Here is a 24,844-nt window from a genome sequence, read left to right on the forward strand (position 1 = left end):
ACAGCCTATACTGATATCTATTAAAATAGTAAGAACAATAATGTAGAAAATGTTAAAACAATAATACTTAGAGAAAGTTACAAAGTAATGGAATGTAATGTCCTTGTGACCAATAATATCTTTTTTACAGTTTATGGACTAACCTAAATAATAATTAATAAATCTTGATTAGCCATAGTGGCTGAATTGGATTATTTTAAAGAACTAGATGTAGTAATTTAAACTTAATTTTCCATTCATGTTTTTCTTCTAACTGTTACACAAGTATATAGCCAGTGTCTTAGAATCGTGTTCCTGAAAAGGATAACTGGAAAGCAAAGTCATTTTTAATACTTGCAATACAGTACACATCATGAATGCACCTTTTCCCAAGAGTGATTTGCCACATCCAAGAGAGAGGGCAAATATTTTAGCAAAAATAACCATATCGTAAGTCCACATTAAATAGACTTAGTATGTATTTTGACCATGGTTTTTTTTATTATTATTTATATATTGTACTACTCTCCTAAACTGGTGTCACAGGTGTGATTACCTGTGACTACTTTTAATATGACATGTTCTGTTGTAATTTACCATTTTCGTACCTATACACACTGTGCCTATCACTTCTCAAATTGAGTGTCCATGATGGAGTAGTTAGCATAGTGGGATATGAAGCCAGATATACTGGGTTCAAATCCTGTTTGAATACACATGAATGGTTTGTGTTTGTTTCTACATCTACTTCATCATTCATCCTCACTGTTACAATTAATCCAGACATATTGCTCTAAGTTATCGTACATTGAGAATGTAAACGTTATGTCTCCAAATTGTAAACAAATCAGGATATTATGGCTGTGGTCTATTCAAAATGCAATTCTTTTAAATCTACTATAGTCTCATTCCTACATACAACCATATTGATATATTGATAGTGGAAGTACTCACGAGAACGCAAGCTCCAACAGCCAATAAAACTTTACGACAATTTCCCTCAACCAATCACAAGTGCCATGTGAGTATGAGATAAACCACTTGCATTCTAATGTCAGTCACTTGTCAGAGCTGCTTAGAAGTAGTTGTGGACTTCGGTTCTTACTTTTGTTATTAACAGACAAAGTAGTTGATTGATTGCATTTATTTATTTTACTTTGCTACTGAATGACAAATTTATAATGAAATTGTATAATCTCTATTACAGAACAAGTACTTAATTTCATTTCTAAAATATAGTGTTTTTTATCTGGTAGATAGAACACTGGCACACTCAGATCAAAGTTTGTGTTGTGTGCAATTGTTCTGTCTGAAATTTCAATAATTAACTACAGCATCGATGGTACCAGTTTCATAGATCGGAGACACATTAAAATTGCATATTTTGTGTTTTGCATGGTTCGTACTTACCAATTGTGTATTGCGGAACATAGTTCAAGGTGCCATTATGCTTTTTACATGAAAACAAACTCAATTTTTCACATTCTGAGTGCTTTTTTGTTTCATTTCTTCGGCGGGCACATCTTGACTCACAATTGGGGTATGCAGTGTTTCAATCTTCGGTAGCTGACAGATAGCCCCACGAACCATTCACGGATAGCCCCACGAACCATTTCCGATAATGTTAGGTTAGGTTTGGTTACGTTAGGCAAGCATAGTAAAAAAAAGGGGGGGTTCAAACACTGACAGGGGCTTATGTCATCAAATGTACGCAGCGTCCGGTTGTCGTAGGACAAGCAAATGAAAGCAATGGCAATTGTGTGTCGGTGAGATATTTCTCTTGAAAAATTCATGAATTCCCAGTCAAATATATTCCACGATGAAAGAAAATACCTCGACGAACATTGTAAACCTTGGAGAAACTCATTTCCATAAGTAATTTCTTGTGTAAAATTGAAGAAATGTGTCTCCGATGTATGAAACTGTTACCGCATAAATATCTAACCAAATAACTACTTCTTTTTAGAGAGGCTTCAACATATCAGCCTTTCCAATGGTAACTTTCAGTGCATTGGTAACAAAGGTCCAATAAATTTATCATGTCAAACTTTAAAGGTTTCTCCTGAAGAAATGAAAAATTGGACATGGGACATTTACATTCTTAGTGACATTATGTTTACAGCATTGTGAGTAACTACAAGTGAAGAATAACTTCTACTTTCATTAACAAAATATTATATTTCCAGTAAGTGCTGTGACTGAAATATTCGGAAAGAAACACTGTTACATGTCACTTATTTTACACTCTAGAATTTACAGCAAAGTCTTGAAATTTATCTTAACAGGAGAAAGTAGTTTTTAAAACTGATTTTGACTCACTTTTCCATGTGTGGGCAAATGTTGGCCCGACGTAAGGCCAACTTCCATTAGCCAACCAACATAAACCCAACATTTCCCACGTAAAAACTGCAGTGTGCCCAATGGTTGTGGTTACTTGGGACCAATCATTTGAGGGGAAAAGATGCTATGAAGTTTGAGGTCCCAGGATTTCAACTCTTGCCAAGTACGATCAAAACCTTATCCAACAACACAAGGAATTTTGGGGAAATCATGAGAGAATTTCAATTCTGAACCAAAAATAACACTGGAAATAGAACAACCAGAAGTGAAAATGTGGGGTCACATCACAGAGGGACTGTGATTTCAAGAATAAATCTGTTTTGCATAAATTTCAGGAATTCCAGATGTTTGAAAATTCTGGATCAATTGTTACAAGAAAGGGCTGTCCCAGCATTGTCTCCCTGTTGTATTCTTATCAGGGGCGGCACCAGAAATTTTCAGCGGGTAGGCAGAAGCTGTATATGGATAAATTAGGGTGGGCAGGTATAAGTGTCAGACATTATACTACTTCATTCGTTTGTTCGCTTGCTCCCCTCCCCCTCTCTCCCTGCTTACTCCCTATTTACATCTTACCTTTTTCGCTTTTTTATTCTTGTATGCGTTCTTTTTCTGCATATTTCTTCCTGATCTTATGATACATACAACCTCTATTTCATTCTCTCTCTCCCTCTCGTGCCGACCTTTGTGGTGAATTTGTTAGCACAGCATGCTCTAGGGCCAGGGAACCTTTGTTGTATTCCCGACCTGGGCATGGTTGTTCTTTGTGAGTGTCATTTATCAATATAATCATATCATCCTCATCTTTCTGATTAGACAAAAGTGGCAGAAAGCGAATTAAAATACACATAATCAATCAATCTGTCACTCGTTCCACTCTTCAAAACTCTTATCTTAACTGATTTTCTCATCCATATATTTCTATTCCCCAATCATTTGACCTTTCTTCCCTAATATATCTTGGTGAAATAAATTTGAATTTGATTAAGCTTGTGTTGCTTCACATTTTGTTCTTCGATTGCAAAAACTTCAAGGCGCATGCAAAATTTATATCTTCGACGATAAATAATGATATGACTGATTGACGATGCTGAAGAATTTCATGGTTTTGTTCGTGATTTAAATGCATGTACATGAATATACAGTATATTTTCATCCAACGCTTGAATGTTTGTGGTTGTTTGGTCAAGCCTTGGCGTTAGTTGGGGTGAGGGGGGGGGGTGGATGCTCTTATGTTTTAACATGGTGGCAGTGAGACAGCTGGGGATATGCTTTATGCACATTTTGCTAGATGGGCGATAACCACTCCACCATGGATGCTGGCCGAGCACTGGTTTTATTATATTATGAGTTTTAAACTTTTCTTCACTTGCTTTTTTTTCCGTCAATCTCTTTTCTCTTTTCCACACTGGAAACTCCATTCTTGTAGTCCAACAGTTTTGAAGCATGGAACCACAATCAAAATAATAAATCCTCTGTGGGATTTGTGTTTGTTTTTTTTTTTTTTTTTTTTTTGTGTGTCTTGTCAATGCGTGTTTGTTCCATCATTACTTTAATTTAACCACCATTCAACAAGATTAGCCAAAACTAACTGAAAGCGGTGTAAAATATATCAGTCCAATCAGTTACATCTTACTTTACAAATGCAGTTTCTCCAGTTCATAGCTGCCCGACCCTGTGGCCGAGTGGTTAGCACATCGTGCTGCGACGCCAAGGGTCCCGGGTTCGAATCCCGGTCTGGCTTGGTTGTTTGTGAATGTCCATCATCAATTTCATCATTTCATCACTCATCCCCATCTTCGCAAATTAGCCAAGAGGCACAAAACGCGAAGTAAAATAAACTAAATCAATCAATCAATCAATCAATCCAGTTCATAGCTCTTCGAAACTTTAGGTAGTAGTTTCAATTCTACAATACTTCATTTTTAGATCAGAGCAACTGCGTTGTTTTCCGTAAAGGTCTTTTTTGCTTGTAGGCTACTTGTGTTCTGCCATTTTTGGGGAATCGCTATGATGAGGACGAGTGATTAGATTAAATTGATAAAGAGACACTCACAAAGAACATCCGTGCCCAGGTTGGGAGTTGAACCCTAGAACTTTGGTGGCAAGATTGAAAGTCGACCACACGCCACTGAGCCAGCTCAAATATTTCTCTCTGAAAGTGGGAGAAATATTTTAATCCCTAGGCAGGACCATAGTAATACTGTACTGTATATCCTCCTCTTATATACACACATCTTCTGTACTGATGAATGACACTGTTGGCGTGGGTTTGATATCCCATGGTGGAGGCACAATGCACACTCGTTTAGGTTCCAGTTTAAATTGTAGGTCCAGTCCCAGAAGAAACAAAAACCTCTTCTGCATATTTTGTGACAAAACATTTTGATCTTTCAGCTTCCAAACATTTCTAATCGTGCCTCATTATATCTCTGACTTCATTCATTGAAGATTTCTTTCCACCCGTTCCAAAATTTTAAAATTATATTCAAGCTAATCACAAGAAAAACACATTTTAGTGTCTTACGTAACTGGCAGGGAAAAAAATATATGAAGAGACCGGACTTCTGAATATTGTTAGTCAATCTTTAGCAACTCTTTTTTTTTTTTTTTTGTTTCCTTCCACAGCCACAGAACTGTTATATCAAAATTTAAGTCACCTAGGTATTGTAGTGATTATTATGATCACTTCCCTATTATTAGAATGAATATAAAAATTGTTATTTTACATACCACATCATATTGTTTTTTGATGACAGTTACATAAAAATTGTGAGAGAAGGACACATCAATGTTTTCCCTGGTATTTCAATGCAGACATAACAAGGTCGAAAAGGCAGAGAAGATGCTTTTATTTATTTTATTATTATTTATTTTTGTAAATTATTTGAATCATGCTCATGACCGTATTTTTATATATAGTGGCCTGAGACTGGCAATGTCTGGAGGACTTCCTATATCCACAGTATATGTTATAACTTTTAGCATAATTTACATCAGACTGTTCATTATATTATTATTATTATTATTATTGGTTTACCACATTTCAAGTATCTCAATTCTTTCATTATGTGGCTCATTTCAAAGCATATTTCCCCAGCAGAGGGCCTTATGCAGATGAAGCCCCAAGGCTGCAACCCCTCTCCACTAAATCCTGGCCTTATCATACCTGCATAATTTTGTGCCTCTCATAAAACAGACTCCATGGTTACAGCCGATTAAACCTGTTTTTATTGCTTATAATCACAAAATTGTTTATTAGATCGCAACTTTTGTTTCAACATTTATGGTCATTTCTTTTTGTTCTCTCCTTAAGTCCATGGCGCAACAGCCCTCTAAGGACCAGTTCCTGTCAGAGCGGCCTTTTCATTAGGTGATGCGTGGTTGCCGCATCGAGTCCCATCGCTGATGTTTTCTGGCTTTCGAGACCGACCTTTTCACTATGAAATTACTGAATTAATGAAGTAGCAAGAAAATTTTTCATTCATTAGTTTCACCAAAGGACAGCAAAGTTTGTTAACATTTCTAGTATTGAAATATTCAGTAGACAAGAATATACTTATTTATTGAGATATTTACATTTTCCCAGAGTGTAAATATTTATTGAATTTGTTCGGGTGGGCAAACGGGTGGGTGCTTGCCCACCCACGCCCACCCTTGTCGCCGCCTCTGATTCTTATAATGTTTTATAGCTGAAAAGAAGTTACAGATTTTGATTTCTAAGCTTACATTAATCCAACATGCCAGAAGTTGTAGGAGGCATTCGAACCCTATTCCTCACCAACCCCCTTTCAAACTTTATAGCTTGCCATATATTTTCAAATGGGAAAAAATTCCATGGCTCAGGGGGTTTGGCTGTCTCTGCCACAGACTATTTCAATATTGTCTAAAGTTTCTGAGAACTAAAATACTAAGGAAATTTAATCAACATTAAGAGCTCAAACTTTTCAATCAAGGTTGATCCTATTGGCCATTCTGTAATGATGATGATGATAATAATGACCATAAAGATATTGCCACAGTCCAATGGTTCATTTTGTATTGATGTGTACATGCCTTTAAATCTATAGCAGTTTCTAAGTGTTCCTAGATGACTAACTACATTATATGAAAGGTTTAAGCATCACATTTAAAACATCAATCTAGTTTTAAATCTGGTCATTTTGGTGAAACTAACACAAAGCCTTCACTATGTATTATGCTTTGGGTAAGCAACAACTGCTTCCATCTGCTGAGAGACTTAGGGGCTGAAAATGTTTTGCAAAATCTGTTGAAAAGGTGAAGATTAAGAATTATTATATTCATCACATCAGATATTGACAACAGAACTAACTGGATTCAAACATAATTTTAAATTATATTGACAGCATTTTTCACAACATATTATCAACAGTTGTTTCTTAATATAAACATGGGATTATGTTTGCTACTCTAATGCAAGACATTCTTGTTCTGACAAACTAATCAAATATTTTTCGCATGGTGGCTTCATCAGTATGTTATATCTTTTAGTAGTTGCTGTACCATCTGCAACATACACACAAAATATTATCCAGCAAATTAGGTTGGTTACATTAGTAGGGTTACGAGATCGCTATAAGGGAAATGTAGGACATAATGTCTGAAAATGTAGCACACAAAACATTCACAATAAATAATACACATTTCCAGAACATATTAGAAAGTAATTTAAAATTTTCAGCTTTTAAAAAATGATTTCTTAATGAATTCTTAAATGCAAAATTTCCAACCTTACAATCAATGCTACACAATACACTTCTTATTACTTTTTTTAACTGATACTTCTCAGAGGAGCCATTTTTTTATTAAAATTTCAGGTTTAGTCGAAATATTTTTAAGAGAGACTGAACAGTCAAACTTCTTAAAATTACACTGAACCCCAGTAACAAACTTTTTACAGACTTCTTGAAAACATTATTTATCTCATGACTCCATTGTGCTGATGATGATGAAAGTACTCTCTCATTATGACATGGAATAGCAAACAAATATTCAGCAATTACCATAACTTGAAATGGTTCCAGAAGTTTCATCTAGGGTAGTTTGTAGTTCAATAACCTTGTTCTCTACAACTCCTGCATTACAATCAAAATATTGAATAAGAATGGAAACACCTTGTTCCATCAGTGTAAACCCCAAGGGAAGAAATCCCACTCAGGCACTGAACAGTGACATCATCAGAATGTGGCCCCAGTCTCCCAGCAGAACCCTTTATTTTCTTTCTGAGCAATGACTGAATCAAAATAAATTTCACTATTGTGTTTGGGAGCGCAGTCCATAGACTTGCATGATTTCTCTTTGTTTAATTGAAACACATTATTTTCCTAATTAATATTATGTGACACTGAAAATGTAGGACATTTATGATATTTTTCAAATTCCTCCCAGACGCCAGATGCTAAAATGTAGGACATGTCCAGAATAAACCGGGTGTCTGGTAACCCTATACATTAGGTATGTTAGTGTTGCTGCAATAGAGAAACAAGACATTTGGTATGATATTTTATGTGAAAATTTTACTTGTTGAAAGCGTAAGAACAGTAATTAACTTCTTTTCACTTTTTTTGTCCAGGTGGATAATACCTCTGTTTTATACAGGATGCAGACGAGACTTGGAACTAGAGGATGTACAGAGCACTCTAACTGAACACAAGGCACAGCTATTAGGAGACCTGTTAGAATCGTAAGATATTTTATGTGATTTACATTGCTACAAAACTGTCAACCTTTTTTATCACATTCAAAGTTCTGGCACAGAGTTTCTCAACATGAATGTTGGGGTGTCATTTAATTGTAGTTGAAGATCTGAGATAGTCTGAAGTATTTTGAATGAATGTATGAGGCTCAGTCAATAAATAATGAGGCAGAGGATATTGCACAGTACTTACGTAACGAACTTCAGAAGTATTGTCCACCACTGTGTAGGCATTTATCCCATTGTGACACCATTCGCAAAATGGCATGCGTGTAGAACTCCTTCGGCTGCTGTCGGAACTAATTGGGCATGCACTCCTTGACGTCATCGTCCGATTGAAACTGTTGTCCCTGCAGTGCTTTTTTGAGCTCACCGAAGATGTGGAAGTCACACGGGACAGATCTGGACTATAGGGGGGGGACCTCAGGACTTCCCACTTGAATTTTTTCAGACATTCCTTTGTTGCATTGGCTGTGTGTTGTTTGTCGTGATGAGCTCATCCACCTGCGCAACATGCTGATGTGTGACATGCTTTGGTGCTCCACTCTGCGTGTCTTCCTTCGCAAAGTGTTTGTTCCACTTTTGTCCAGGACATACAGTGCCCCCATGTATCCCTTACATTTGTCGAAGGATTTTACGACCACCTTCTGCTCTGAAAAAGCGCACAACACACCACTGCTCCTCTTTGGATGCCTCCATTGTGCATCGCAGTCAAACACGGAATGACTGGACATGCCCGCTGCTCGGTTAGCAACCTTTCCGCATACCTTGCCAGACACGTAATGCCATCTAGCGGGGAAACATGCGCAAATCAGTTTCGTCACACCTACATCTCCATTTTAGACATGTCGACCCATTTCTAACTACCATGGTTTTGGTGTAATATTCTCTGCCTTGTTATTTATTGACGGAGCCTGATAGTTACAGATTTTCAACAGGAGCAGTGGTGCCAACTTATATGGCCCTGTGGAGCCTGAGCCTACCCAATAATTTGCCTCATTATTTTATTTTAGGAATAACGTCCCCACACTTAAGAATAGAAAATGTTCCATATTATCACAACTAAATTACTGACTAAACATTAACAGAATATTTCATAAAACTTTGTTACATCTCCAATATGATACTTTCAGTGTCCTATATTATTTACACTCTCTGTGGTCACATCGTTACTTGGAATGTATGGGAGGATAAGGATGTATAATCAAGGACTAAAGACTCTCAAAACTGGCAGGCAAATAGCACCAAAAATTAAAAATAGGCACTTAAAAAACAGTTATCTGCAAAATAGGCACTCATGACTAACGAGGCACGAGTAGCAACTATAAAATTAATGTATTTCTCTCAGAAATGGCCTTAAACAGTTTTTAAAAGCTAAAGCTTACATTTTTTAGCCGTTATAGGGCAAATTCTCAGCCTGCTTAAAACATGTACTGTTGCATAAAATTATGAAACAAATCTCCGATTTCAACCTGTGTTTTTTAAAAGTTGGCAGCACTGAACAGGAGTACCTGTAGGCTCTACTTGTGAAGACACAGTGAAGAGTAGACATTTGCTTTAGGAAAGTAACTTGTATTAATCTCAGTAATTGGAATTACAGGTCTTCTCTATTCTTACTGTGGCCGATCCTCATGCTGGCAAGGGAAGTGGGGAGTGGGGAAGCGACCAATCTAGCATGATAAGAAACGCAACAGCCTGTAGAATGAGGTTCACTTAATACTTCCTTCTGCCACGTCGTAACTCTCGGTGCCACCGCTGTTGTCTGGATGATGTATAGTATGGCATCAAGAACAGAGAAGGCTTACTGTGTTCTAGAGCATGAGAAACCCAAACTCATTATCCTATGAAGCTTCATAAAAGACCATCTGTTTATTCTGCACCTGCCCCTAATCGCTTATTGCAGAAAGGCCTTATGTCCACTTTTTGGTGATTTTGAGTTTACACTGGATTTCAGTTCTTTAGATGTAAAGTCACTGATGAGTGCAGGAAAGGCTTTCCTACCTGCAATATTGTGTGAGAAATTCGAATGTGAAGTTTTCGTTGAGTGTAAAAGAGCCCTAAGTCTAGGACATGAGGCCTTTCTGCACTCAACAGTTGGCACCCCTGGGTGATGTTATTCAAAAGTTTGGTATCCTGCAGCTACTACAATAAACGATTTCGTACAGTGTATGCAACAAACAGCAAACAGTATGGTGTGACAAGGAGGGTGCATTGTTTATTAGTGTGGGTTGATCGTGGTTAGCAATTGAGAAAATGTCAGACACAGAAATGTGATTGTCAAGAAAACGAAAACGAGGTGTGAACTATCCTGCAGATTACAAACGAAACATTATAAAAAGTGCAAAAATAAAGGGTCGTGAACATTATAATTACAAGGGAAAGTTAATTCCTACGAAAATGGTAGGACTGCCATGTAAGTGTCGTAAAAATCATTGCTTAAACATTAGTGAAGAAGATCAAGTGTCAGTTCTTACCCACTTTCATGATTTCCAAACGAAAGACGAGCAAGATGTATTTCTGCAATGTTTAATAAAGGCAGATCCTGTCCAACGTCATAGGCCATAGAAGGATAAGACTAACTCATTCACATACTTTTGCATGGTTGGAACAGATCACGTAAATATTTGCCGGAAGACCTTTCTCAGTTTGCATGCTGTAAGTTAGAAACGAGTGAGAACAATATGGCAGCTCCTCTTGCAAGGTAAAAGTCGCACAGACAGAAGATGCAAAGGAAAAAGTGGCAATGCTATCCCTGCATTTGAAATTGCCAAGGTCCATGAACACATAATGTCATTTCCCACTAAAGAATCCCACTATTCAGATAAGGAGTACCATTATTTAAGTGCTGAACTGAACAGAAAAGTACCCTGATTCCCCCATTAAATATGAATATTATGTGAAAATACTTAATCAAGATTTTCAGCTACATTTTGGTAGGCCACAAGTAGACACCTGTTGTGAATGTGAGATGTTATCCATGAAAATAAAGAACAAAACTTTGAATGAAGCCACAAGACAAACAACAGTGTGTGAAATATTGGTACACAAGCAAAAGGCAAAACAAAAATATTCTGCTCTGAAAGTCAGCCAGTCACATAACAAGGAAAAGGAAGAAGTTTTGGCCCTCAGTCTTGACTATATGCAGAATTTTCATCTTCCAAAAATTCCAGTTCAAGATTTATTTTAGCTGAGACAACTAACAGTGAATGTATTTGGTATCCATAACATGAAACTTCATATGTCACATTTTTACATTTATCATGAGGGGGTAGCTCATAAGGGCCCAAATGAAATGTGCAGTTTTTTATATCAGTATTTAAGTACCAAGGTTTCTACTACTGTAAAGGAACTCATTCTATTCTGTGACAATTGTGCAGCTCAAAACCAAAATCACTGTGTAGTATGACTCTGTCAAGCCTTAGTAGATACAGGGTGATTCCACAAAATAGAACTTATCTTCCCGTTCAGGGGCCACTCTTTTTTACCAAATGACAGAGACTTTGGGTGCATGAAACGGAAGTTACGACGAACTGAAAGAATATACACTGTAATGGAGTATGTAGAACTAATCTTAGCATCGACTACCAGGAATAGGTTCACTGTACACCTGGTCTACACCGATGACATCTTGAACTTCCACAACTGGTGGAAACAGTTTTACAAGAAGACAACTACGTCATTGGAAAGTGTTTCAGCACCAAGGGATAAGAGAGTAGTGTTCAATATCTCTAACTTTCATCATTTCGTGTTTTCTGACAGTGTATTTGGAACACTACAAGCATCCACAATGATAAACGAATTGTACTTCCACACTTTTCAGCTGGGGTGTCCCAGAGCGTTACGTGAAAGGTGCATTTTCCGAATAAACGAGCTTATACTGATGGCAAAGTGGCAATAAATGCAAGTAAGATGATAGACATTAAAAAAATCTGCTGCCCACATTGTTCAAGATGAATCCGTTCTGGAATTCTGGAATGCCATGCTACAATGGCTAATTGCTTAAAGAACGGTGAAGCAGACAAAGTTTTTAAAGTTGCTGTTACTCGTTCAGGAACAGTGCAACATTGTGTATTGTGTTGATGAACAGTAGCCTACATCTGTATGTCAGTATGGAATATGTCAGTTTGGTACAATAATAGTTCCTCAGCATTTTTTGTATCTTTTAAACTAATAATATTAATTAACATGTACTTATTAGCCCTTCCATACATATAAAAATAAGTAAATAATACTTCATGGTTACATGACTTTCTTTGTTCACGATACACTGATTGTAACTATGCACTTTGGTTCAAATTAAAATGCATAAGCAAACACTAAATAGTATACTTTCCCACTAGTTACCTATTGATTGCAGAAATGCCCCAAGTCCAAGCAGAAAAAATGACAATTTCTCAGTTGTTAATAAAGTTACATTGTTAATTGTTTACCTGTTATTAGCTAATACTGTAATCTTTCGAATGACAGTAGTCGGCCGAAAATATATGACTTATGCCACAGTGTATATAGTTTTTTTTTCATTTTTCTCAAAACTAGGTAAAACGGACATATGGCCATTCTGCAATCACTTGTATTGGAACAATGCATTATCATGGCTATCACTCAGATGTCAGATAGGCCAGGCAATGCTGGGGTGAGAGTGGTCTAAATCTGATTACATCCAGTGATGTGCATCTATGTGTACTCTACATTCCTCATGTGGAGAATGAAGACTATGTCGTATGCATAGACAATGTAATCTATGCAAAAACACGGCAACCAGCGTATGACTATGAGTGGTGTAGAGATGAAATAAATTGATCCTTTATTTCAGTAGTTGAAGAAGTGTGAAAAGTACTTGCACTCATCTTAACATTTACGAACAATTTCCTACTAAGAAAGGTACATGGTAAAGGCACGTTACAATATACCATGAAAGCCTAGAGAGGATTGTAAAGGTAGGGTCCCACACATTCACAATTGACCATTTGTGGAGGTGATGTAGTCAGCACCACACTCCAGTCACCTTTACTCAGGTACTCATTTATTAGAGGCTGGGTGAACCCCAGAGCTGCTCGATGCAGGAACAGTGTTGGAAAAATTGCCACCTGAAATCAATCACCCCAGGAATCGAACCTGGGTCTCCCATGTAATATCAAACACAATATGCACAGAAAGGATAATTGGGAAACTACTCTAGTGATTGATGGAATGATATCATTTATTTTGCTCCTCAACAGGACTGGCCTGGCCCTAGGTGCATGTGGGGCCTGGGGCAAGCAATATATATGAAGCATATAACCACAATTTTTCAGCAATCTGAAAAAAAAATCAGAGATTTGTGTCCCTTAGTCTGAAGTACAAGTATCCTATAGAATCACATTATAAACATTATTACAATCAATAAAGAATTAATTTATATATTTCGTATTATTGCCTAAGAGCAATAAGCAGAACATGGATTTTAAAACCAAAATTATGGGAGGTTAATGAAAGTTATTAAATTAGAGTTTGTTTTTATTTCCGATGTGCCACTGGTGCAGCGTTCATTATATTTAATTACAAAACTGGATGTGTTGAACATCAAACTATTAATTTTTAATCTTATCCAATAACATTATAACAATCCCTTTTGGTTTACTTTCCATTGAATTTTGATTCTGTAATGAATTTACATTGTTTCACATAAAAATAATATTTTCATTTGATGAGTTCATTATAATTAAACAAATAGTGCACACTATTTTTGATTGAAACATTTGAACAATATTTTGATGTACATAATACTTTATTTAGAATATGATTTCATCAATTTTGGATATTTTTAAATGTGTCAAAATAATACATGAAGTCATTAAAATAAGGTTAGTTACTTAATTGGAAGCACCAGCTTCCTCTAAACTCGCAATGTAATACAAACAATTATTTTTATCTGACGCAGGGCCTCAAGGGCCCAAGTTTCCTCTCCGTAGGGCTGGTTCTGCCACACAATTACCACTTGTTTTAGAAGTTGTTTAAAAGTGAAAGTCAGAAATTTTTGTTGTAATAGGATTGTTATGAATCATTATGATTGAAAACTAACACTTTTTCTTCTAAAGAGCATTATGAATTCATTTTAGTGTAGTTTACACTAAGCTTTATATCAAGCTTTTTGGAAGTTAAAGTACAAAAAGGTTTAAACATTCCTCTTTGCATTACCATTGACTTTATCAGTCTATTCATTTCTGTTACTATCCTGTATGCAGTGGTACACTAAAACTGTGAAGACCATTAACACTCACCCTGTATTTATACTTGTGAAGCAGGTGCACAGGTAATGGAAATTATTATTTTTTTTTGTTATGCATGTAAACTTTTAATAGTACAGTGAAAAAGAAAGAAGTCTGGAGAGACATAAATATGAGTAGCAATGAAATACAGATGAACCCTGATTTTTATTTTTTACATGTTGGTCTCTTGAAGAATGCAAAATCTCAGTTCCACTGTAGTAAAATTTCCCAGACTATAAAACCTTGAATATTTTGAAACATCAGTCACATCTTTGGCACATGGATCAAAAGATCCTGATGCCATCTTTGATCTAAACGCTGCAAAAACTTTGAAGTTTCTTATTGCGTGTTGAATGTCTCCTACATGAGGAATCATTGCGTTCAAATTCCAAGAGAGTGATATATTTTTCTGTTTCTTACTAGGAAATGGGATAGAATATACGAAAAAGCAAAAGCCAAGAGAGGAAAACCAAGCCTGTTGAAAGCTCTCTGGAGATCGTTTGGTCATAAATTTGTGTTTTATGGCATCTGCTTACTGTTGAATGAAATGATTTTCAAGTGAGTATACAAATGTTAACTTTTCTACTAATGCTTTAAGTAAATTTAAGATAATTATAATTAGGGCTCGGAAGTTGATGACAAATCATCTTTTTTCCTGGACCTTGAAGACCAGGGGTGCCCGCAGGGGGAATTCATGATGCGCCTGCATCATGGCAATTTTTGGGGGGGACAAATTTTATAGTTTAGCTATATATCTTCACACAAAAATGGGGAGATCGTTTCATTTGATTGACTTTTGTTACTGATTTTTAGTTATGATTATTAGATGTTCAGCATCTACTTCATTATTTAACAACTTCCACAAGAATACTATTCCCTGTAGCAAACATGAAAGTGAACCGTGCTATTTTATTCTTTAGTGTTTTAATTTCAACGGCAATGAAAGGTTTTGAATGTCATGCGCCTTTTGATTGTTGTCATCTCAGCCGGTGTTTTATTCGTGGTAGTTCCAAGTTGGCTAGTAACTTCTGAGTGGACTTCAATTTTAGTGTTGGATGATTTCAGGCACGATTTGTTTCGCTTGTTTGTGATACTGTGCTACGACTGACTGGATAATTGTAAAATACTGTCAGTTTTTGTTGTCTAAAGCTTACATATTTCGAAAACTTAATTTTAAAAAAATGAAATCAAATTATGGACATTCAAACAAAAATCAATTACTGTGTATTTATCCAAGCTATATTTGTGTTTGTGCAGGTGGGTGGGGGGGGGGGGGGGGTGAGTGGTGTGATGAACAATTTTTATAATTCTTATGGGGGATTTTGACAAACGACTCTGGGGAGGATGCATCCACGGCCTTAGGGGGGATGGGCACACCTGTTGAAGACAATGCTAAACCTGACAGTAGACTATTTTCAATTCAGTTAGAACCAGAAAACATTGTTTTCATTTTGTATTTTTTTTTTTTTTTTTGCATTTCTTACCTTGCTTGGATTTTACGTCATTTTCCAGTATTTTTTTTTGCCAGTTTTGTTGCATTTTTCTCCATTTTTGAGGTTTAATTTTTTTCCCTAACTTGTTGTTTCGTGGATTATGTATATAAATTTTATACCACTGTCTTTTCAACAGGTGCGCCATTAATCGAAAATTGGGTCAATACAAAATAATATTATTTTTAACAAAAATCTTTGGCAATACATCGTCTAAATCTAAAGTAGATTTAGGGGATCAAACCTTAGGCTATGTGAGAGCCTGGTATTACAAGTACATTGGCTGCGAGAGGTGCATTTGTAAGTGGTGTACAGCTCAGGAGAGCAACATCGACACTCAAACAAGCAAAGGGGGACTTGCCCCGTGAAATAAGAACAATACTAAAACATACTAAAACATTTGATTTAAAAAAAACATTTACCTGTAACGCAGTTGGAAGTTCTTGTCTCCGCTGGTCCTCGCTTCGACATGGTCCTACCCTGGAATAAAATGTACAAAGGAGTGCAACTCCAGGATCTTATACTCGCATATTCTGGTATTCTAAACGATAACTTTTCAATCGTAAATTCTCTCCTTTTCCTTCTTTAACGACAACTATGGAGCTTGCTCACAATACCTGTATCTGACATAAATCTAAAAGCAACTGAGCTGCGAGATATTCTCACGTGAACTATTTATCAAGAATTTGAACTTTTATCATTAAAACCGTTGATTAGATTGTGTCCCTTGCCAACAGTGATTTTTGTGGATAACGCTGATTTACTCTACTTCATATTCTTCCAGCTTAATGCAGTGTCAGCAGAGTTTTACAACTCCACTGAAGGTCGCTGGCATGATTTGCTTTTAAGAAGCTCTTTTCCAGCACTTCAGCGGGACCCCTTTTATGACATGATTAGCTTATCAATTTATGACGCCCAGGGACCTGGATTCAAATCATGCCTTTAGCGTGATATGGTGTTAAACAATTAATTGTGGTAATTTTCCTCCAAAAAATTTAAAATATTTTCTGAACTTCCCTTGCGGTGGTGTAACCTTGAAGTAAAAATATAGAAAACTACATTAACACTTAATTGGATTCCCCCTCCCCCCTTTTGCTTTGACAGTTCAAACCACCAAACAACAGATTTAATCAAATTATTCAACTAGTCTATGAAAAAAATCGAGCTTCCATTTTATTAACGAAAATGATTTTTAGGTAATTTTTTGAAAATTTGAAATCATTTTTTAATAATTTTAAGGCAATTGTGTAGGTTATTATTTTTTTTTAGATTTTTTACGTCATCAACTTCCGAGCCCTTAGTATAATCTTAGAAAAACATGAAGTGAACATTTTGCTTGCAATTGATGTGTGTTTTCCATCCATTGCATCATGTGAGAACCAGAGAGACGTAACTCCAATTTATCAAATTTACGGGAGAGAGGAAATAATGTATTCTTAGCAGTGGCATTGCGCGACTTTTTCAAAAGTGTTAATGGCCATCAATATGACAATTATGTCTGCTAGACGTTATCACCCCTCCCCCCCAAAAAAACAACATATGTCTGATCTAGATTTTTGTTCATTTCATTCTTTTTTTGCAATCCGCACAGTGATTTATCCACAGACACTCCTAGAAAGAACTACCACTCATGAAACAGTTACTTCAAAAATCCAATGAATAGTGGTCGACCCTTGTCAATTCTTCATCTGCCTCTGTTTCTTTGCAATGAGGTGCAAAGGGGAAGAAGAAGAACCACACTTTTCTCAGGTCAGTTTGACGTTTGAACAGTCAATGTGGAAAGGAAGCCCAGCTGTAGATATTAGTGTTGCCAACTTAGTATTTTGGAGCAAAGTTTGTCCAAATCACGAATTGCAGCAAGGAACTGTATGTTTGTCTTTATCTAACTGGTCTCAGTGCCTTGGCTTTGCAGTCTATCCCTAGTTGCTTCACAGAAATCGTATCCCATTTTAGGTGGTATTTAGCTCTTTTCTGCCAATCCAATGTGACCATGTGATGGCAGACCGGACCGGTAACTGGGCCCCTAAACAGGCATATGAATAACCTCGTAGCATACTGTCCCAAAGCCTTCCCTTGCTCATCCCTTGCATTGGTGTCCCCTTCTCTTGTTACCTCTTCAGGGTAGCTGAACCAACCTCCCTCTGCACTTCTGTGGGCTGCAGAAAAAATATACTCTGCAATATCTACTCGATGGCAACGCTGTTGGTTAACATATTTAACAATGTTGTCATTTGTTTTTTTATTGAAACAACTTTTTAATTCTTTACATTTCGCTGTTACCTGTACGACACGCTTCTGCTTCTTAGGAACATGCCTCACTCTTAAAAAGAGTCAGTAAATTGGAGTTACGTAACTGACTCCTTCAGAGGAGTTTAAACAAAACTGAAAACCTATTTTTTGGAGTTACGTTTTTGGATCTCATAAAATGAATTTATATGTACATATTACGCTATGTTTTACACGACAATTTTCAAATTTTCTGATTTTGCACCTTCCACTTCATATGAGCATAGGATTTTTTTCTTTATAATAAACAGTGAAAATTCTTGTTAAACTTCTGCACATGTCAATTATGCCTTCATCCCATATATGTTTTAAGCATGTTATTATTATTTTTAGGGTGGGATCACTGATATTTCTTGGCTTCGTACTGGACTACTTTGATCATGATAGTTTGATATCAAAGGATGCTGTCTACCTGTACATTCTTGGATTGATAGGATGTATTTATTGTAGTGTGATAGTTACTCACCCATTGGGATTAGCTGCATTCCATTTGGGGATGAAGATACGCATTGCTTGTTGCTCTCTAATATACAGAAAGGTATGTATGGGAGGAGTCTTGCAGATCAGTTAAGTGTATAAATGTACAGGGTGTATCATATTGTAAGTCTGTGAAACATTTTAGAAATTTTAACAGATAAACGATATAACTCACAATTGTAATTCTGATGCTGATAGAATGATAAACTTTCAAGTTTTTTGTACACACCTTACAAATGCTCTTCGAGTCCGTGTTTGCTAATGTGGTAGATATATGTTGGGGAGCCCAACTTAAGAGTTCAGTATGGGCTGTTGTTGGCTTTTACTTTTGAGTCACCACCCCTAAACAAGAGTGTTTGTGTCAGAAACAAAAGTCATTAACATTCGAAGTGAAAATAATAAATATGCAAAAACCAGAGGAAATGTAAGGTTTTGGTGGTCTATACCTTATTTTGCAATTCAACACAATCCAATAAAGATGTTTTCCTTTCTTGTGTCTACCGCGATTTGGGGAGTTAAAAATAACAGCCGTCAGATGGTTGCCCCTTGCTGCAAACATGTGTTGGGAAGGGGGTGGGGAATGTCTAGGCAAAAGTTTGTGAATAGGCTTTCGTTGGGTCAAGTGGTTTATTGTTTGTATGCACGCTTTCTCATTTTGGGTAGTTCTTGAAGGAATTTATTATTATAATTATTCTACAACAGCAAAATGGCAAGGTGTCCTATTATTAAGCATAAAAGTTTCCAGAGTCTTACAAGTAAAGAGAATAAAGTAATAAATATTATTGAATACTTAAAGAAGAAAAATCCTGGTAAAAGTGTTAATTGGGCTGCAAGCGATACCGCTAAAGCAACTGAAATTCCATTTAAAACTTTTTACAAAATTAGGAGCAAAGTGATTCAAGGTCATTATTTCAACACCAAACAAGGAGAAAAACGCCAAAAGAACAACAGGTATGCAAAATGCAGCAACTTCGTATACGACTTTTATTGGCGGATTTAGTGGGAGGGCCCCCCTGGTTCACTTAAAAGGTAAAGTGTTCCCCTGTGCATAGCACCACGCCATGAAGGCGTATAGGGGGTGTGGGGGTAACGCCCCACACTTTCTTGATCCGGTCGTGAGTGGGGGTGATGTGATCAGCATCACGCCCCTGACCGCCTTTACCCCCCAGGGTTTCCCCCAGGTACCCATGTTATTCGACGCTGGGTAGGCGCCGGGGCCGCTTCCACCGTTAGAAAAGTTCCCGGATTTGAACCGGCCGGGGATCGAACCCGGGACCTTGAGCATGGTAGTCAGACGCGTTACCGACTGAGCCACCGCGGCCACACTGGTTCACTTACCCCTCCAAAAAGGATGACTAAGTATTATGAAAGGTATTGATAGCATCGTATTAAAAGAACAAAAAAGTGAAATCAAAAATCAAAGTTTGACACAAATGCATAAATAGAGGATAGATTTATGAGACACTTAAGTACAGTAAATCTAATCCGTTTTTTTTTTTGCTTACAAGGCAATAACATTAACTGATGGACACAAAGCAAGAGCATTCTAGATTGAATATTTCTGATGGCTGTCTCTTTCTTTCTGTAATTATTGTTCATACAAATACAATAGAACTTATTTTATTTCACACCTCTACTAATATTAGATTGATTGAGTTTAAGTCCACTTTTATGCACAGATAGGTTAATTTGGACTGGACCTACAGTTTTATGTGAGATACGAACCACTATGTGCCTCCAGCAGGTATTGAACCCTGGATATCTTGATTATAATGTGATGACGGAAAATCTGCTAATGCTATCCCCTCATAATCAAAGGACCCTGGGTTCATTTCCTGGTGTAAGTACTTTCTAAGATGGATCATACATTGAAGGTTCAGTCCCGATTAGTTCATCTGACCTCAAATTAGACCTAGAATGAACCCTTGTAATTGTTTTGATGTGAATGACGTGACCTGTCCAATTGGAGTGTGTGGTGGTCACAACTCCCCTTGGCTAAGTATTTCTAAAATAAGAAAGTCAACGGTAAGAAAAGATGGCAAATGAGGACCGGGTACTAAAAAGTATAAGTATACCCCCCCTTTTTCAAAAACACTGGGAACACCACTTAGTCCATGAGCCAGGACCTCAAATATAGGCGACCGGTACCACTCAGGGGGATGGGTTCTCATATGATTGTTTTTGCAAGGTCTGGATGCCTGGAGCTGGAAATAGTGTGATAGCATCTGATAACTCTTTGCCTTTTATCAAATGTTATTGAATTAGTATCCATAGCTGAAAAATAATGGTTTTGCATATTTTTTATAAATAGCATATAAATTGTTCACAATATTTCAATAAATAAATTAAATTTCAACGGACTTATTAAATTCAATATTATTTTATAAAAATTATAATTATTAAGTGTAATAATAATAATATAATCCTTATAATAATAATAAAACTTTATTTTATTGCTTATATACTGACATAGATTAAATGCATAAGTTTTACTTATAATTTTCAATAATAGTGGTGGCTAAATCTTTAATACGCATGTATGTTATAATTTAACATAAACAAAATTTTATTATTTAAATTCATCATCATCATCTTCTTCTGAATAAGGGTCATCACTCACTGATTTTCACATGAGGGAAGTCTGCACTTGTCAGTGCACTTGATGGTATTTAGACAGACGACACACGTTGGCAGTTTGTAGTTTCTAATGGATTGGTTGGTTGGTTGGTTGATTTGGTGTTTCAAGTCCACTTTATGCACAGTAAAGCTAATTGGAACTGGACCTACAGTTTAAAGTGGAATTCGAACTAGTATGTGCCTCTACCGGGTAATGAACCCGGGACCCCTTAATTACAAGGCAATGACGCAACCACTGCACCATCGGGGAGGCTGTTTCTAATGGTGTTGCAAGCTAGTAGATCTAACACAGTTTGAGGTGCTGGCTGTCACTCCATCCAATCCACTACCAATTGCTCTGCTTCATCGTGTTTTTTCAATGTCCACCTTCTCCCACTTGGAGTATGTGTGCATGAGTCATTCGGAAGACATCTCTTGTTTATAGTGGCTTGATAATCGCATGTTAAGCATGTTTCTTGAGACAGTCCCTCCAAGTTGTAAGTTGATAAATCTCTATCTAACCCTTCTTTGCACAGAATAGAGGACATGCCATGTCATTCACATAATGTACAGAAGATTTTGGAGCATACAGTAAGCCCAAGAACTACATTTTGCCCATTACTTCTTCATTGAGATCCCATTCGTCTCTGAGGCTGTGATAATACTTAGCTATTTCGTGTATATGTCTGTTGGCATGAAAGATTTTCAATGCACTTACTCTTCCGTTTCCTGCAAATGCGTAAGGAGACTTTTCATATCTTGACAAACATTTTAATACGAATTGAAGCTATTTTCCTAATGTCAAGGACCATTATGGATATTTTGGTACTATTTCAGAAACAATTTAACAATTATTCTTTTTCATGATTGGGAAAAGAGAGACGCGGTAGTATATAAATACGGAGAAACTAGTACTCACTTTTATCCGCGAAGCTTTTTTTTCTTCTTTTTCGATTAATTTCAGTGGCCACTGCCACCATCCTCGTTGGAACTTGCTGCGCTGTTGCTTGGTGTGCGTCTTTTGTTCGTAGTTCTCTGGCTGCCGTTAGGTGCGCTGCTAGGTGCGCTGTGCATCTTGGTGCGTCGTCTGCTATTTCCGGGCGATAACTGCTGCAGTAGTGGAATCCAAGTATGGTGCGCTTGCCCACTATCGATGTTTAGTTCGTGCGGGAAGTGCATTATGGCGTGCGTTTCCTTGATTTTGGTGTCTATGAGCGTGTGGGCAGTGTGTTTGACTCGAACCTTTTGAATTTTATGGCTATTGTATTTGATATGTCTAGCAAGACCAGTAGTGGGTTGGGCTTTTTTCGCATCTGCTAGGTGCTGTTGGATTCTTTCATTGACAGATCTGATGGACCTGCCGATGTAATGAGCCTTGCATTCACACTCTGCATCATATACACCTGGGTTGTCAAGGGGGGAGAGGAAGTACCGTTTGTGCTTGTTCAGTTTATCAGTTATTTTGGAGTTGGGTTTGTGCGCTACTTTGATGCCAAATGGGAGAAGGGCTTTGGCTATGCAGTTGGAAGTGGTGGGATGGTAGGGGAAGGCAAACCATTTATATTGGTCGCTGGGGGTTGGTTGTGGCTGGGTTGCTTGTGGATGGGTTGATTGTGGTAGGTTAGGGTGTCTGACCTGTATTTCCGCCTTACTGCACCAAGTGGAAAGTTGTGATTCAGTGTAGCCATGTTTCAGGGCTATTTCTGTGATGGTGGCTATCTCCTCTCGTAGGTCCTCTTCTTTGCCACAGTAGGAGAAGGCTGTTCGATAAAAGTTTAGCCACACATTGGCTTTTTGCTTAGGGGGATGGCTAGAGAGAGCATGTATGTACTGGTTGCCTGCATCCGGTTTTCTGTAGACGGTGGTTGTGAATTTGTTAAGTGCACGGCTGATGGTGATGTCCAGGAAGTTGATTTTACCAAGTTTTTCATGCTCTACGGTGAAGTTGAGCCTGGGGTGGATGTTATTTAGTTTGTTCACTAGGAGGTTGAGTTCTTCTGCCTTTTTGTATACAACTATTGTGTCGTCCGCGTACCTTCCATATCGGATGTGTTGTAGTTCTGGAGTGTGGAGTATCTCTTTTTCAGCCAGGTGCATGACGATGTTGGCTAAAGGAGCTGATAGCGGGTTGCCCATCGCAAGGCCCTCGGATTGGTTGTAGAATTTATCTTCAAACTGAAAGTAATTGTGTTTTAGACAAACTTCCAATAACCAGGCTATTGGATAAATAACTGATAAACTGAACAAGCACAAACGGTACTTCCCCCCCCCCCTTGACAACCCAGGTGTATATGATGCAGAGTGTGAATGCAAGGCTCATTACATCGGCAGGTCCATCAGATCTGTCAATGAAAGAATCCAACAGCACCTAGCAGATGCGAAAAAAGCCCAACCCACTACTGGTCTTGCTAGACATATCAAATACAATAGCCATAAAATTCAAAAGGTTCGAGTCAAACACACTGCCCACACGCTCATAGACACCAAAATCAAGGAAACGCACGCCATAATGCACTTCCCGCACGAACTAAACATCGATAGTGGGCAAGCGCACCATACTTGGATTCCACTACTGCAGCAGTTATCGCCCGGAAATAGCAGACGACGCACCAAGATGCACAATGCACCTAGCAGTGCACCTAACGGCAGCCAGAGAACTACGAACAAAAGACGCACGCCAAGCAACAGTGCAGCAAGTTCCAACGAGGATGGTGGCAGTGGCCACTGAAATTAATCGAAAAAAAAGAAAAAACAGCTTCGCGGATAAAAGTGAGTACTAGTTTCTCTGTATTTAATTATTCTTTCATGGAATCTCAAACACATACTACACACATCTGTGTCATCTGAACCTCTCACTTTCCACTTCATAACCCTCATTAGCAGCAACAGTATTCACTAACAAATGACCATCTCTTCTTCATATTTACTGTTGATATTGAGTACTTTGAGCCTCCCTTCAGATGTGATTTTGCATCATTTATCTCCACAGTCGTGAAGTGTTTTGTTCAAAAGTATTACAACATGCTCTGGTATCCTACATTCGTTAACAAGAAATGCAATTAGAGTTGTTTTATTTGTTACGTAACTTAGGAATTTCCTTCACTTTCTGACAATCTGGGAAGATTAGATGCTCTGTGACTGATGCCCGAGTTCTTCCCACGTGATTGTCCTTTCGGTGTTGTTTATAGACGTCTCATTGTACGTATCAAACAGACGTCGATTCTTGGGCTCTTTCCTTCTCTCAAAGCAATGGACAAGGCAGATAAACCTCACCAAAGTTTGACTCCTCCTCTTTTACTCTTTGAATAAGTGCCATACCATCAATCGCCGTGGCTGAATTTCCAGTATTTCCTCATGGAGGGAGGGATAACATTTTTCTGCAAGTATGTGTCTAAAGCCCATGATAATGGTTCTAAGAGAAAGCCCATTTGAAGATTCCGATTCTGTGCTGTCACAATAATTCACTGCCTACTTCTTTGATCAAGAGAGGAACAGAAAGAACTAGATGAAATCCATGTTTATGCAACTGAAAGAACATTCAGAGAACAGGGTATCGATTAGTGCAGGTAACAGAAAGACCCTACAGTTGCTTGAACCAATGCTCACATGATGTGTGTCATTATAGAGCAATGTGAGTATCAATAGAACAGCTCAAAAACTTACAGGGTCCCAGCAGTAACTCACCCCTAGTATGG

General features: G+C 37.5%; 1 protein-coding gene across 1 annotated transcript in view; it reads left to right on the forward strand.

Annotated features, from left to right (window-relative positions):
• Positions 1-200: 200 nt before the first annotated feature.
• Positions 201-24,844, forward strand: part of LOC145994405 (ATP-binding cassette sub-family C member 4-like) — a 123,802-nt gene continuing 99,158 nt past the window's right edge. The window contains exons 1-4 of the mRNA XM_083130528.1: positions 201-429; positions 7,910-8,020; positions 14,704-14,838; positions 18,390-18,594. Of these exons, the coding sequence (XP_082986654.1) occupies positions 353-429; positions 7,910-8,020; positions 14,704-14,838; positions 18,390-18,594 (528 nt within the window). The 5' untranslated portion in view covers positions 201-352. The remainder of the gene's footprint in view (positions 430-7,909; positions 8,021-14,703; positions 14,839-18,389; positions 18,595-24,844) is intronic.

The sequence above is a fragment of the Lepisma saccharinum genome, chromosome 10, assembly GCF_977018435.1.
Source record: "Lepisma saccharinum chromosome 10, izLepSacc3.1, whole genome shotgun sequence".
Taxonomy (NCBI): Eukaryota; Metazoa; Arthropoda; class Insecta; order Zygentoma; family Lepismatidae; genus Lepisma; species Lepisma saccharinum.